The 14,669-nt window shown below is 43.3% G+C and overlaps 1 protein-coding gene across 1 annotated transcript; it reads left to right on the top strand.

Annotated features, from left to right (window-relative positions):
• Nucleotides 1-2,273: 2,273 nt before the first annotated feature.
• NUAK1 (NUAK family, SNF1-like kinase, 1) lies at nucleotides 2,274-13,567 on the top strand (the record flags this gene model as incomplete). The annotated part of the gene is made up of 5 exons (XM_009577839.1): nucleotides 2,274-2,426; nucleotides 3,733-3,798; nucleotides 10,767-10,886; nucleotides 11,191-11,323; nucleotides 12,414-13,567. Coding segments are annotated over 5 exons (1,626 nt in total), but the record flags the coding sequence as incomplete, so codon positions are not given.
• Between the last annotated feature and the right edge of the window lie 1,102 nt (nucleotides 13,568-14,669).

Here is a 14,669-nt window from a genome sequence, read left to right as displayed (position 1 = left end):
TGAAGGCAAAACTTCAATGAAAACACCGTCTGGAAGAATGCTCCATCGTAGCAGGGACGTTGTTATTGTCACCATCACCACTGAACACCTGGTAGGGCATCAGTGGTCGGGGGAGCGGGGTGGGAAGAGGCGAGGCCCCTTCGCCCCCATCTGTGCCCCTCTGGTGAGGCAAACGTCCCCCCGAGCTCAGGGTGGTCCTTGGCTGGTACTGCTTGGCGTGTGCACTCTCGCGAGAGTCCTCTGAGGTCAGTGGTGCCATGTGGCGATTTCACCTATATGTGTATGATATAATAACCCCTAACTCATTGAATCAGCTGGGTTTTTGGTGGGGGAAGGGACTGGGGTTTGTTTGTGGTTTTTTTTTTTTGTTAATCAAATCTCTTAAATAAGAGCATTTTTAGTGATTTATCTCAGCTTACTGAAACTATTTCTTTTTGCCTTCCTAAGCAACCCTGTATCTAACAACCCTTTCCAAGCTTAGAGAAACGTGTGTGTGCATTACTGCTTTATTGGTAACACATCACAGCACTTCCCTATATGACACAGGGCATGTTCAGTTTTTCCCAGACAATATCAGTCTGTCATTCTTGGAGAGGATACTGTAAGTATAATCCATCCAGAGACGGCTCTTCCAGTTTCCGAAGTTTATTGCTAATGAGGATGCACATAGGATGTAATCACTGGCAGGAGCCTCTGCTTCGGGGTACAGTGAGGCCAGCAGACAAGGAAGCGGCCAATTTTATCTGGCTGTTCGCTCTCCCTTTTATCAGAGCTGTTTGGCTGGAGTTCAGGGGTGTTAGAGGGAACTGCAGAGGCTTTGGCTTGTAGAGTTGAGTGACAAGGTGTGAGAGGACATGAGACAAAGCCTAAGAGCAGCAAATATCTGCCCGTTGAGAGAGGCAGCTTCGCATTTCACTGCAAAAACTGAAGCTGTTGTTTGGTTTTTTTTTTTAAAACACTAAGGACTACTGGCTGAGCTTTGCTAAAGAGATATAGGAAGGCATCATTCCAGTAGGGCTGGTCAAAACTAGCATCTATTTGTAATAACCCCTATAACCTCATTAATTTGCAGATGCTTTGCTGCCAGCGTGACTTGGCCTCAGCAGGCTGCTGCCACAGATAAAGGGAGAAGGAAAATCACCATGTTTTAATATGAGGCAGTGGTTATTTATGGCAGGTGCAGTCAGTTTCCAGTGGATTTTCGGTGTCAGAAGGGAAAAACTATTTAGCAGCCAGGGCATTATGGCAATTCGAGACTACTCACAGCCTGCTTTACTAGATTAAGTGTTTAGTTATCTGCAGCTCCCAGTGAAGTCCTTGACAGCATGTGGCACAGAGTACCCTCAGCCCCAAAGAACAGTCAAGTTGTGATGTGTATTAGATGAACGTTCCTTGCACTGCTGACGTGGGAGTTGCGCATTGCTGGCGGCTCTGCGCAAGTGGCAAAGGACGTATCTACAGCATGGAATGGGACATGCTGTGGAGGCAGGAGATATGTAAGCTCGAGGATGGGTTGGGTGCATGAGATGGGGTGCAGAGCCATACTGACAAGAGCTGTACAGCTCCAGAGACATTGCAGCCACTGCTAGCTCAGGTGTCCGTGCCCACCATGCTGTTGCACAGAGTTGGGCTGGAAGAGGATGCATGCACTTGTTGGATTTTGATGGTAGGTGAAAGCCAACCAACAGTCATTGTAAGCCAAATGGCAATTCTGTATCAGCCAGTCGTTGAAGACAGGGTTTCTTATGCCTTCTATTAACCCTTTCCAAATGATGTGATAGCTCCTGTTTCCTTCTGTCCTCTGGCCTCAGGAGGACCACTGGTAAGAGGCAGTCCCTGTGGGAGCCAGGGTTAGTATTCCGATGTCACTGGCACAAGTGTCCACCTCACCTCACCTCACCTCACCTCACCTCACCTCACCTCACCTCACCACCTCACCTCACCTCATCTCACCTCACCTCATTAGGATCAAGTTGACTTTGCCACCCTGTGAGCCCATATCATAGAGGCAAAGACCTTCTTTCATGTAGCCATATGAAAGTGAAGATAGCCTCAACTTCCTTCTCTTGGTCTGAAATGTTGTAATCCTCCTCTGGAAAAATTTAGCTTTGGAGCTTGCTTTTTGCAGTGGGGTTGGTAGTACATCTCTCCAGGCTGCAGTGATGACATAGGATGTGTTCAGTCATCCGAAGTCTTCTTCATCCTTTAAAGTGTCAGTTTTCAAATGTATTGGATTAACTGTGGCGTCTTTTTTTTTTCTTTTATCCTGTGCAGTGTTTGAAAATAAAGATAAGATTGTGATCATCATGGAGTATGCAAGTAAAGGAGAATTGTATGATTACATCAGTGAGAGGCGGCGATTGAGCGAAAGAGAGACAAGACACTTCTTTCGACAAATAGTGTCTGCTGTACATTACTGCCACAAGGTGAGTAAAGGATTTGATATTAAAAAATGCTATTTGAAGGCTGAGTAGTGACATATATTTCAAAGCGTGTCTGAGGCAACAGCATTCATTATTAAGTATGACAGCATGTGATTATATCAGTACAACAGGAGATCTTCATTAGAAGTGCTACAGTAGTTCACTGCCTGTTTTTAAAGACTAAGGATGTTTTCCTGTGTTATGGCCGATACCAGCCACTCCCTTACATTAGCCCTACATTGCATTTTTGCCTTGGAAATAATTCTCCTGACATTAAAAAAAAATAATTAACAACATAAACTAGAAAAGGCATCCCATAGAACTTTTACAACATTAATATTAATACATTCAAACAAATTATAGTTTGCAGTTTGAATATACAAGTGAACAACTTTAGAATAGGAGATAAAATACATGAAAGAAAAAAGCCAAGAGAAAGGTACGAGTGTTCATGTATGAGCTTTAGCGTGTAAGCATTCTGGATAGGCAAAAGTAACCTTTCTATATGTAGCAGGAGCACTAGAAAGATACTAATTTGCTAATTACTTTATCCATCATGGTACCCATTAGAATGACAATTTAAGCAATTAAACCCAAGGTAGCTGACTGGCTGTCATCATGGACGTTTTATCCCTGCTTATGAACCAACTGCATAGAGCCAAAACTTGCATGAGGCTAAAAGCAATGAGCAGCTAAGACAATTTTTGATACGAATTGTTAAACACTTCAATCTCCACTTGAATTCTGATAAACAAGGGTGGTTTTCAAAGTCCTCGCTGTGCAGCGCTGAAAAGCTGCAGCGTCCTTCCCTGTGCAGTTAATTTTTCCCAAATTTCTTTAAAGAAGGCTCTGACCTAAATCCAGCTTGTTCGCTTCCATCCCTAACATTTACAGTCCTTTAGGATTACAACTCCCCCGATCCACGTGGCTGCACATTGGAGGAACGAGGGCTTTTGTAAGGACTAACGTCATTGACAGATATTGTTTTCTGGTGCCTGGGAAGAATATATTGCTTTCACGCAGTGGGGGCAGGATCCGGGCTGGAATTAAGTTCCGAAAAGACACCCCCCAGCCCCCCACAACCCCTGCTGTTTTAGAGGCTTTGTGGGAGGACAGATTCCAGTCATTCTTCCCTTAACCACACACCAAGTGACTAATACATTGCCTGTCACTAGTCACTGGGCCGTGAGTGTTATGACAGTGAAATCAGCCCTGAAATGTAGATGCAAAGACCACCCTGCCAGCTCACCTTTAATTTTCCCAATATTTTCTCATGTTCTCCCCCCTGTTTTTTTCTTCCTTGTTTCAGAACGGTGTTGTCCACAGGGATCTAAAATTGGAAAACATACTTCTTGATGACAATTTTAATATTAAGGTAGGATTCTTTTTCTCAGCTTCTCAGAATGGATTTGCATGTTTTGTAACATTTTTATCCAAGGTATTAGAAGAGCCAGTGTTATGGCAACCGCTACTAAGCAACAGCATCTGGCAAGAGGCTCAGGGGTTTGGAGGTTGGGGAAAGAGCACCACTGGTGACGAGCCATACACGCTAAATGAAGCTTTGCATAATTTGGGGGAGAAGGTCCTGTCCTGCCACCCATGGGCCATGATTCCCAAAGCAGCATCTATTTACTGGTAGGAAACAGCACAGCATTTCATGCAGTCGGGTTTATTGTACAAACGATATTATTGCTGGCTGCTGCTGGGGCTCAGAAAAAAACTCTCCTGGTCTACAGGGTTCAAGTGCCTCCTACAGAACACTCTGAATGTCCTTTTGATCATGGCTGGAAAATAAGCAAATAGAGTTTCAAAATAAACCTAGTAAAGCACATGTGCTTCATTAGGAAATGGCCTTGGAACTCCAGACACAAACGTATACTTTGGATAGTGATGTCAGTGATGTCATTTCCATGTCATTTCTCCCCAGTGAAAGCATGGGAATGACCTTTTTTCCCTTCTTCTTTTTTTTTTTTTCCCTAATAGCTGTAGCACAGAGATAAATAATGCAGAGATGAGTGTGGTTTCCAGGTGGCTGAACCTGTTCCACTTTCAGCTTTGTTCCTCCCTGGGTAGCTGGATGTGAGGGTGGCTGGGTGCGCTCATCTACGGGCAAAGAAACAGGGGGAGGGACGCCGAAGAGTTTCTGCTGACGCTTGGGCATCCTTGCTTAATTAACAAAGCAGCCGTGGAGCTCCCTGTGTAGCCAAGTATCTAAATAGCCTGGATCTTCATTTTGTCTCCTCTGAAAGCCACGGGGCTGCACGCACTGCCTTCTGTGCTTCACGCTGGAGAGATTGTCTTCATTTTAAGCTGATGTGCAATGGAAATGGAAAGTAACATATGGTAGCTGCCATCTGTGTAACGCTGATGACAGAAGCTAACTTGGATCAACTAGTGGATTAAAGGCACATAAATATGTGGTTTCTAAAAATAGGCTTTTACAGAAGGCCCATCCAATGCAATGCTTGGACGTTTTGCTGTTAACATCCAGTGTTAGAGCAAACCTCCCCACTCCTGTTCCTACAGGGACACTGGCTGCAGCAGCCCGAGCTGTTCTCAGCAGCGCTGAAAACAAAAAGTAGCCTTTCTAGGACATTGTATACGAAACAGGCTTCCGCAGGCAGGATGACCTTTCTTTCCGCATTACACGCCAAACTATCTTCCCAGCTAATCAGAGAATTCTTGAGAGAAAAGAGGAATTTAGGGAATTTGCTAGCTGGGGTGGCCTGGATCTCCGCACTGTGGTCCTCATATGCAAAACCAATCACTTCCCCAAGCCTCTGGGGAGCTGTGCTTTGTCAGAAGGCTCCGCTCCCTTCCCTCTCTTCTTTATGGGAGTCTAATCGTCCTGCGGGGAGAGCGGGAGGATGGGGCAGGGACGGGTAGTGTTGTGTTCGCCTCCAGCCCATGGAGGTGACCCAGGGGCTTCAGAACCAGAGATGCGTTTCAGCTGTCATAGCGAGTGGCACTGCTGTGGCAGAAATTCGGGTAGCTGCAACTCCCCACATCCCTTCCAATCATTCTGACATCTTTTTCTTGAAGGCTTCCCTTGCCTGAACTGAGCTGTGTTTAAGCTGCCGTGTAGGTATTTTGCGTTTTCCAGCCTTTCTTCAGTTACTTCTCTGCAAACCGTAAGGCACGCCTCTGAGCGGGCAAGGCTGCCTCAGCGTGGGTCGGTGGCTGCAAGCTCCCGTGTTGTCCCCGGTCACTGCTTCTGCAAAGGGTGAAAATGAAGCTAAAAAATAGACCGGGCTTGGGAAGCAGTTGGAATTTCATACATCTTACTATCAATAGTGTTTGAATTTGAGTTCCTTCAAGAGGTGACTTTTTGTATTGTTTCCCTTTTTCTTCCCGCTCTCTTTTTTTACACCTCGTGACTAAGATCGGCTGTGAATACTTGATGTTAAGCACACTGCCACTATTTCCCTGATGCTGAAGCTTTGAATATGTTTCTGTGTTTCTATGTTACTTGCACAGAATTTTACTTCCCACTTTTTCTTTGTTTCACTAAACAGTAACCGTTGGCAAGGAAACACATATGGAGCTGTAAATTATTTATTAGGAGTAAATTTATCAGGTCCTCATTCTGAGAGTATTTTCCTATGGTTTATTCAGCCGGAAAAAGAGAAATATGTAGTTTGGGGTTTGGTATTGACTGATGGCTTCAAATACTCAGTGGAAGGCATTTTCTAGAAATGGAGTGATAGTCTTATCTGTACTTTTCCAGTATTTATATTTCATTCAGTGGATTACAAAGCACTTACAAAATTGGCAGTTTGATTTTAAGAATGAGAAAATGAAAGGAATCCCTTTGTTCTTGGGTGCAACGTGCAATTAAATACATGTTTCTGAAGAAGCCAGTGATCTGGCATAATATACATTATGATATACACAAACATGTGATAGTAACGTGAAGAAAAAATAAGATATTGTAAAAATAGATCCATGTATAGCAACTTAAGCAATACTTTTAGAACAGGAAATAAAGAGGACAAGTAATCCATTAGAAATTATTATCCGACCTAAAAGGACCCCAAGCCATTTTACATGATACTACACTAACTTGGAAACCATTCTTAAATTTTAGCTTATTAAATGAAGGTCGTGAAGACCTATGGAGACATAATCAGATTTTTTTTCAAAGTTACGATAGTGAGTAAAAGTCTCTGGAAACGGAGTCATGTGTTGGAGCACAGCAACTAGGAAACAGCAGTGTCCAAAAGCTGACAAAAAATTACATGTTTTGAAGAGTTCTGCAGGTCCAAAGGCCAGAGGTGGAGGGTGATGAGGGGAAGAAAGTGATCTGATCTGTGGTATATAATTATGTTTTTCAGGGGCTTGGTGTATGCGGTAGTATTTCCTGCAAACTATTACTTAAAAACCCTAAATGCAGCAAACACGAGTGAATAAAATGAGTTTTAAACACTTGTGAGACTGAACATGCACGCAGATCTGTGGGGTACAAGGAGTTCATCCAGCCAATTAATCAAACAGTACCTTGCCTTGCTCCCCAGATACGCACCCAACTAGCTAGCAGAAACCCCGAACGTGACTGTTTCTCCTGGGAGCTAGCCTGTCTGCGGAGGTCAACAGCGGGGCACAATCCTTGAGCTAAACCTCACCAAGGCACTGCAGCCTCCCAGGGTAGAAAATGTTATTTGCTTTCTTACCTTGTTCATGGTGCCGTATTCTTTAAAGAAATAATGCACTGATGAAATTAGGGTTTCTGCAGCATGTTCAAGCTTCTTCTTACTCACATTCATGTGCCAGCTGCTAACAGCACCGTTCACCTTAAAATTTACTCCGTTCTCCTTTCAAGCTGCCCGCACTTGCTGCCTTCCACCCTCCAGCTCTGGGTAACTCGGAGCTGCCCCCTCTGCTTGCCCCGGGTTCCTGGGGGTGGTACAGCAGCCCCTCGCTGGTATTTGCATCCCATCGAGAGGATATCATTGTTCATAATCCCAAAACAGCCTGAGGTGGGCAGGGTCAGACAGGCAGCAGGGCTAAGGCAACCCCAAAGCACCGAAAGAGCTGCCCTGAGTTGGTGAGTTAGAAAGCCCTTTGTGAGAAGAGATTCGCGACGGCTTTAGGCATCTGCCTTTGGTGGTCTTCAAAAAAGCCTTCTGGTGGTGCCGCCTTCTCTTCATTAGTTTTAAAAGGACTGAGGATGCTAGTTTTTGGTTCATTGTAGGTATGAATTCACTAGAAGAACTAGCAGCGGGGCGAGGATGTAGCTGCCTCCATTCTCCCATAGCTCCTGCAGTTTGGCCTGAGGAGGACCACATGTCCCCAAGCACTGCAGCTCTCGCCAGTGCCTAAATCCCCAAAACTGCATGCAGGGAGGTGGAGAGAAACTGCTGCCCAGTGCCGCAGCCAGGGAATTAGTGCCTTTTGCTGGTCTATCCAAATACCGTGTCCCTGCCCCGTGCCACAAGCTACCCCCCAGGGACACCTCTGTCATGCAGCCTGGCACGATGGAGGGGGCCTCCTTGTTCACAGTAGGGCTGTGGCGGCTCCTGGGCTGGGAATTGCACCTAAAAGAGATGTCTAACAGAGGTTGACGTAAACTGTATGATCAACCCCAAAGTGATAGAAGGAGAGAAAAATGCAAGTATAATAGTAACATAATCTTACTGACTGCACTTTCTCTTGGGCCAGTAAGGGGACACCAATCAGACTAACCACTAAAAACCCATGAGGGTTTCATATATACAGAGTAAGTGTATGTAATTGGGATTTACCTTGCTGGAAGTCTCACCCAGTGCACATACATTTCATTTGCTTTAAGAGACCTAATTATTTCTCGATCTACAATACAGAGAGATAGATTTTTAAGTGGGATAAAACTGACAATTTCCATGAGTGCGACCTTCATGGAATTTATAGTCCACACTTAAACAATAAATTACATCTGGTTTATCATAGCTAACAGTAAATACGAAACATACACCTCCTGAAGTGAGGGGAATAAAAGTCCACTTCCCCGCTCCTCCCAATTTAGGAAGTTTTTTTGACTTGATGCCTTAGTTCCATTTAAGTGCCAAGAACATGAAGTAATGTTGGCTTCTATTAATCTTGTTTTGGGGGGCATGACAGTTTTAATGGGAAAAGCTGATAAACATCAGTCTGTGAGTATGGGAGTGGACTGTAATATAAATACTCTTTTCCTGAATGGTCAAAATGAAAACATAAATGCCCAAGTCTGAGAGTTTCTTAGTGAGAACAATGGTATGTGTATCTCTATATATATGTTCAAGCACATCCACATGCATTTTATACATTCCATGGTGTTAAGGGAATGTATTTTCTTAAGGAATCACACTGTGCAGTGTTTGTCCTTGTCCTAGCTGCATCCCGAACTAAAATAAAACTCAATGACCAGCACGAAGTTTTAACACTGAAATGATCCCATTCTTCCCCTGATTGACAGGGTACACTTCATAAGGCTTAAAACCAACTTCCTGCAAGCCAGGCAGGGTGACTTGATAAGAAAGTGGAATTTAGGGCAATTAAGTGCAATCTGAGCCATGAGAATATGTTTGCAGACTGCAATAGTACACCAGCTGTTTTCAATGACATTCCAGCCATACAATGAAGATTTTACAAACCACATTTATTTAAGGATGGAATTTTCTGCTGTGGGTTGATAATACGCTGTTCAGGGGACTGAGTGAATTCAAACTATGAATGGACATGGTGAGATGAATTAACATTAATGAACAGGAATCAGCTGCTCTTTGAGCAGGATGAGTCCAAATTGTCGGTGCAACACCTGCACAAGCAGAATATCAAAATATGAGAGGATGAAGCATGAAATCTCATATTTGCTCTGTGACTTTAAAAATTTTGTGAAAATTATATTTTAAAAAAAAGTTTATATTTCTAACATAAAAGTATCTACATCTATCTATATCTATTTATAGATAAAGTGTATATATATATTTCTATTTTGCGGTAAAGAAAGAAAATTGGGAACTTCTGTCCATACTTCACCAACTTTGTTTATTTTGGTCTCAACTGTGACATTTTTAGGTGTAGCTGTAGGAGTTTAGATAATAGAGGCAAAGACTTTATGTCTCCCAAGAGTTCAGTAGACATTGCAATTAAACAGGTATTAGAAGCACTGATGATACACATATTAGAAAGCAAGAGTGAATGATGGTGCTGGTAAATCCTTTTATTTTCCGTTCACTTTGTGTTTTCTTGAATTTTCTTTTGTGAAAATTCCTGGGATTTAATTTCTTTCTGGTAGAAAAGACCCAAATAAGGTGAAGAATACCGAGAGAAAACTCTTGTCGCTTACTGCTATAATACCTTTTTTATGCCTGTGCTTTATGTCTTTTATGTATGCCTTATGTTGATAGTGGGCAGTAATAAAAGTATCTCTGGGAAACAGAAGCGTTTGGGTTTTAAACAAGATAAAAAAGGAGATGTGTTGCTTTGTGCTAGAGAAACAAAGGAAATGCAAAGGTTGTGGGGGTATTTGGTGTTGCTATCCTCACCCTTTGTTTTGTAGGAACAAGAACAGGGAATTGAAGTAAACAAAATATTTGGACCTGATCCTGCAATTCCTACATGGGCAAAATTCCCAACAGTCTCAAGGGAAGTTTTGTTTGTACTGGGAAAGCCGGATTTGGGCCCATTGTTTCCAGTTAGGAACCAGACTTGTGTTTATTATCTCGTGATAGACATCTCGTGTGCTTAACAGCTCAGATTCCTCAGCTGGAGTCCCTGAATCTGGAAGAGTTAGCGAGTGCCTCCCTTTCCCCCTCCTTCAAGCATAGCTAAGTTCCAGATGATTTCAAAAATCACTTTCTTCTGTAATGCTTCGTTTCCTGCGACACTCCTGCCTCACTCCTCCTGTTGGATTGAAAGGTCTTGGCTTTTGGCTTGCATGGGCGCAATAAGAACGGTAGTACTTTCTGCTTGCGTTCCTTTGGTATTAATGATTACACAAGATGAAGAGCAATCAGTGGACAGCAGGCCCAGTGCCTCCCAGTATGAGATTGTCTTTGCAAGCATATGCAATTCATCCAGGATAAAATTACTGACTGGTTGTTGTGCAGTCAGTCAGTGACCTATCTGTAAATGGAACCAAAGCACCCTTGTTCCTAATCTGGAGGATTTAACCTGGGGACCCTTCTCCTTCTCTGGAGGATCTTCAGAGAGAAAAGTAAAAAAATCATGGAATAATGTCGGCCAGGGAACTTGAGAGATTATCCACGTCAAGATCCCTGCCCTACAGCAGGGTCAAATATAGCTAAGTCTTTCCTGATAAAGGATTTTCTGTTGCATTAAGATAATTGTTAATACTACAGACGCCTTGTGCAATTCTATTTGCAGATTGCTGATTTTGGACTCTCCAACCTTTATCACAAAGACAAGTTTCTGCAGACCTTTTGCGGAAGCCCACTGTATGCTTCGCCTGAAATAGTTAATGGACGACCTTACAGAGGCCCAGAGGTAAGAAGGGTCAGCTTTTCCGTGCTTGTATGGGGAAGTCTTTGATGATAATGTTCTTGAGCGTTAGTCTTAATGCTTGTGTTACTGCACATGTGGGTTCACTTGGGTCTCTCCTGTATTGAAAGTTCTCAAGCTGCCTTGGTTTGCTTTTGTTTGCTTTGCCAGTGGTTGGTCAGATGTTAGATACCGGTTTGCCCATCAGTAGATGCAGCTGGACATGATGCTGCTCTTGTGGTGCTAATGGCAGGGAGAAGGGTGGGGATCAGCTTTCCTGGGCTTCACAAGCATTGTCTCTGTATTTCAGGTTGACAGCTGGGCCCTTGGTGTGTTGCTTTACACTCTGGTTTATGGAACGATGCCCTTCGATGGCTTCGATCACAAAAATCTCATCAGGCAGATCAGCAGTGGAGAATATCGTGAGCCAACACAGACCTCAGGTATAAAAAAGGAGTGAGGGCAATGTATTGAGCTGACAGGAGTTCAGAATGGAGGGTTTGCCTGGCCCCTTCCAACATGTTTTGGTGTCATATTAGAATGATAAAGAAAAAAAATCTCTCATTCCCCTACTGACTTCATCTGCTATCAATTCCCATCTGGGTACAGCATTTACCAAAAGCCCTTTTGAAATTAAAGTTTTATAGCAGATAGATAGATTTTATTGCCTTGGGGAAGCTGTAACGGGCTCTTTTAACTAGATCTATGACACTGGAAGGTCTGTTAGCTATTGCAAGTGGAATTGTTCAGACAAGCTGTAAACCGATACAACATACTGGTAACAGATCAGTCCTCTAACTACCCTGTGGCATATCACAAGCAGAGAGAAGATGAATGGTCAGAGCAATGCAGTCTCTTATCCAAGAAGGCAGGCCAAAATCTGAATTAATGCCACTATGTTTGCATTTGCTTCTACTAAGAGGGTAACACATTAAGCAGTCACCTGACAAAAAAGCATCAACTAAGTCCAGGTCATTGATTATAATGACTCCTTCCAGCCTTAAATGTCTATGTATATATTATATTTAAATGAATATTTATCTTGTATCATTTGTTTGCCATCCCTTTCAATTTTCTGCCGCCTTGCTCTCTTTATGAAAACATACCTTTAAAATATACAGAAGACTACACTGTTTATGGAAAAAGTAAATAGAAAAGCAATAATGTGTAGGTCATTTAAAATATCCCAATTGCCCTTTGTTTTCCTCTAAGTTCTGTAATTATTAGAGTTGATAGGTTTGTGACTTCCTTCGGTAATATGGGACTATTCACTGACTAATACAGTACAAATATGAATTTCTTTGATAACCCAGTGTACATTTCCCAGGGTGAATCATATTCTTCTGATAAGAAATAGTACCCAGATGCATTTTCCAGCATTGACTGATAGCCAAAGCCTTGCCCCCTTTCACTTTTCCTGTTGTAAAAAGCATTATTTTTGCTCATTTGATTGGCTTCACGCTTCCATTTTAAACTGACAAAACTAAGAGTGCCCATATTCTAAATATTTTACATTCCATTCTTTGTCCATAGATGCTCGTGGTCTTATCAGATGGATGCTGATGGTGAACCCTGAACGCCGAGCAACCATTGAAGACATTGCCAACCACTGGTGGGTTAACTGGGGCTACAAGAGTAGTGTTTGTGACTGTGATGCCATGAGGGACTCTGAGTCCCCATTGCTGGCAAGGTTCATTGATTGGCATCACCGTTCTACTGGCCTTCAACCAGAGACTGATACCAAAATGAAGTGCCTTTCTAAGCCCAAAGGTCCTGAAGTCACACTAGAGAGACAGAGGTCTCTGAAAAAATCAAAAAAGGAAAATGACATTGCACAGTCCATCCAAGAAGGAGGAGCTGAAAACGCATCCAAACCCACCTCCAAGAGACCCAAAGGCATCCTGAAGAAAAGAAGCAACAGTGAACATCGATCTCACAGTGCAGGTTTCATAGAAGGAGTGGTCAGCCCAGTGTTACCCTCTGCTTTTAAGCTGGAGCAAGAGTTGTGTAGGACTGGCGTAGCCATTAAAAATGTTGTGGAGGGAGAGGTAGCGGGCAAATACGGCACTAAGCAGTCTTCACTAATGCCAAAAAAAGGAATCTTAAAGAAGACTCAGCAGAGGGAGTCCGGCTATTACTCCTCTCCGGAACGAAGCGAATCTTCTGAACTCTTGGACAATAATGATGAGACAGTAAACAGTGACACTTCTCCAGGGGTCACAGAGCCATCCAGAAATGGGTCTTACAGCCATTCCTGCAGGCGTAAGGGTATCTTGAAACATAACAGCAAGTATTCTACCAGCAGCACTGAATCTGCTTTGATTAGCCCTGACACACCAACGCTGGAGGCCATGGAAGAAGTAGTCCTGCCTGGGGATGCATTACCTCGAAGTTACAGTCGCCCTTCCAGCGTGATTAGCGATGACAGTATTTTGTCCAGTGACTCCTTTGATTTGCTGGATTTGCAAGAGAACAGGCCAAACAGACAAAGGATACGGAGCTGTGTCTCTGCTGAAAATTTCCTCCAGATCCAAGACTTCGAAGGACTTCAGAACCGCCCACGGCCACAGTATCTAAAACGTTATCGCAACCGTCTGGGGGACAGCAGTTTTTCCCTTCTCACAGACATGGATGATGTGACTCAGGTCTACAAGAAAGCCCTAGAGATCTGCAACAAGCTCAACTAGCAGAGGGAAGATGGAAAGGGGGGGAAGGGAGTTTTTCTGTGTACCTTTATGGTGGAGTAAGCCAGGTCACTGATTTGCTGACAATGGTAGGTTTTGCTTCAAAGGACCTGACTGTACCTACTTAGCTGAACTCCTAGTGAAGTAGCCCCAAAGCCATCTCACACTTCTCTAATTTTGTGTCCTCAAAATATTATCTACCTGACCAGAGAAAAACCTTTGGTCTTTGTATACGTGATGAAAGCACATCAGGATCTAGCAGACAAAAGCATCAAGATTTGATGGCTTGAAGTCAAAGCTAGACAGAATTAAAACTGGAAGTGAGGGACACACATTTTGAGAGGTTTAATATTAGGTTTAATTAATATTAGAATGGCTTTATCAAGAGATGAGCTGAATTCTTCAAGTCAAATTTGGATGTCTTTTAAAAAGAGAGCCTTCATTTCCCCCTGAAGTTATTCATCTGCTTACAGTCATTGCACATTGGAACTCTTTGGCTTGCATTATGCAGGAGGCCAGGCCATGCAGGTCACCAGGGTGACCTGAGACATTCTGAACGCGTTCTGAGACAGAAAATTTGAGAGACTCACCCCAGAATAATCTCACGAGGTGTATGTGGACAAGCAGTGGAGCAGGCGTTCGCATCTGGCCCCTCCCACAGCCATTGCTCTTCAGTGAGCAGGAGGCCCTAAAATTGTTTCCATCTACCACTCCTACCAGCAAAAACAGTCACAGAAACGGTAATGGGAGCCGAAAGGAATGGATGTTATCAGCAGCTAAATGACCTTTTAAGGCAATTCAACCCATGTATTCAATTTGTGACTCTCTCAAATTAGCCAGCCAGATGAATGCCCAGGCAAAGATGGATCTGACAAAGGGTCTCAAGGGTTGACTGACCCTCCAATCTAGAGTTCAGTCGCTGTCAGCAAATGGTGCCACCTTGCTGTTAGCTTGTAGTATTTGAGGGTGACAGGTAGTTTGCGACCAGAATGTTAGGTAAGGAAAAGGCTGTAGCATGTAGGAAATGGATAGAGGTCAGAAAGTTAGTGGGAAGATGCCTTTCTCCAAATGAAAATGTTTCTAGGTAGGTAGTAATGGAGCAGAA

This window comes from Fulmarus glacialis, unplaced genomic scaffold (genome assembly GCF_000690835.1).
Source record: "Fulmarus glacialis isolate BGI_N327 unplaced genomic scaffold, ASM69083v1 scaffold7525, whole genome shotgun sequence".
NCBI classification, from domain to species: domain Eukaryota; kingdom Metazoa; phylum Chordata; class Aves; order Procellariiformes; family Procellariidae; genus Fulmarus; species Fulmarus glacialis.
The sequence above is the reverse complement of the archived record's forward strand: the minus strand, read 5'-3'. Positions and strand labels throughout refer to the sequence as shown.